The 510-nt window shown below is 40.0% G+C and overlaps 1 protein-coding gene across 1 annotated transcript; it reads left to right on the top strand.

The window, feature by feature from the left end:
• Window positions 1-321: 321 nt before the first annotated feature.
• Window positions 322-482, top strand: SARC_18302 (hypothetical protein; the record flags this gene model as incomplete). Its single annotated transcript, XM_014287618.1, has 1 exon — window positions 322-482. A coding segment is annotated over one exon (161 nt), but the record flags the coding sequence as incomplete, so codon positions are not given.
• Window positions 483-510: the final 28 nt, after the last annotated feature.

Genomic DNA, 510 nt, shown 5'->3' with positions numbered 1-510 from the left:
TATACTACACACACACACACATACACACACACACACACACACACACACATATATATATATATATATTTGTATAAGTGTAGTTTATGCGTATGTATATGTATTATATCTATTTGTTGATTTTTATACATACACTTATGAAAATGTATTTATTCTACTCATGCGTAAAGGTAACATTTTTTTGCCCACACTCACATATTGCGCACAGTTGAAGTCAGTACACCTCTCAGCAGATGCAATGGAACACGGGGCATGTATATTCATGCTTTCTAATCGCTTTACTGATGTCCAGATTCGGTGAAGTCCCCGCTTTGAGGAATAGAGCTGGAATTGCGTTACGACAACTTGCGGAAGATCCGGCAAACATTATGCTCATGTCAGCGTACGAAGATTCCTTTCTGAAGGTGGCCATGCAGATCCCGATGAATGGAGATGTAAACGCAGATGCTGATCTCAGGGGCTGTGCCTCAGGTGCGTGTGTCTAGGTGTATCGGAATATATGTATGTTTTACT

This window comes from Sphaeroforma arctica, assembly GCF_001186125.1.
Source record: "Sphaeroforma arctica JP610 unplaced genomic scaffold supercont1.15471, whole genome shotgun sequence".
In the NCBI taxonomy this organism is placed as follows: domain Eukaryota; class Ichthyosporea; order Ichthyophonida; genus Sphaeroforma; species Sphaeroforma arctica.
This window is presented reverse-complemented; position numbering and strand designations above follow the sequence as displayed.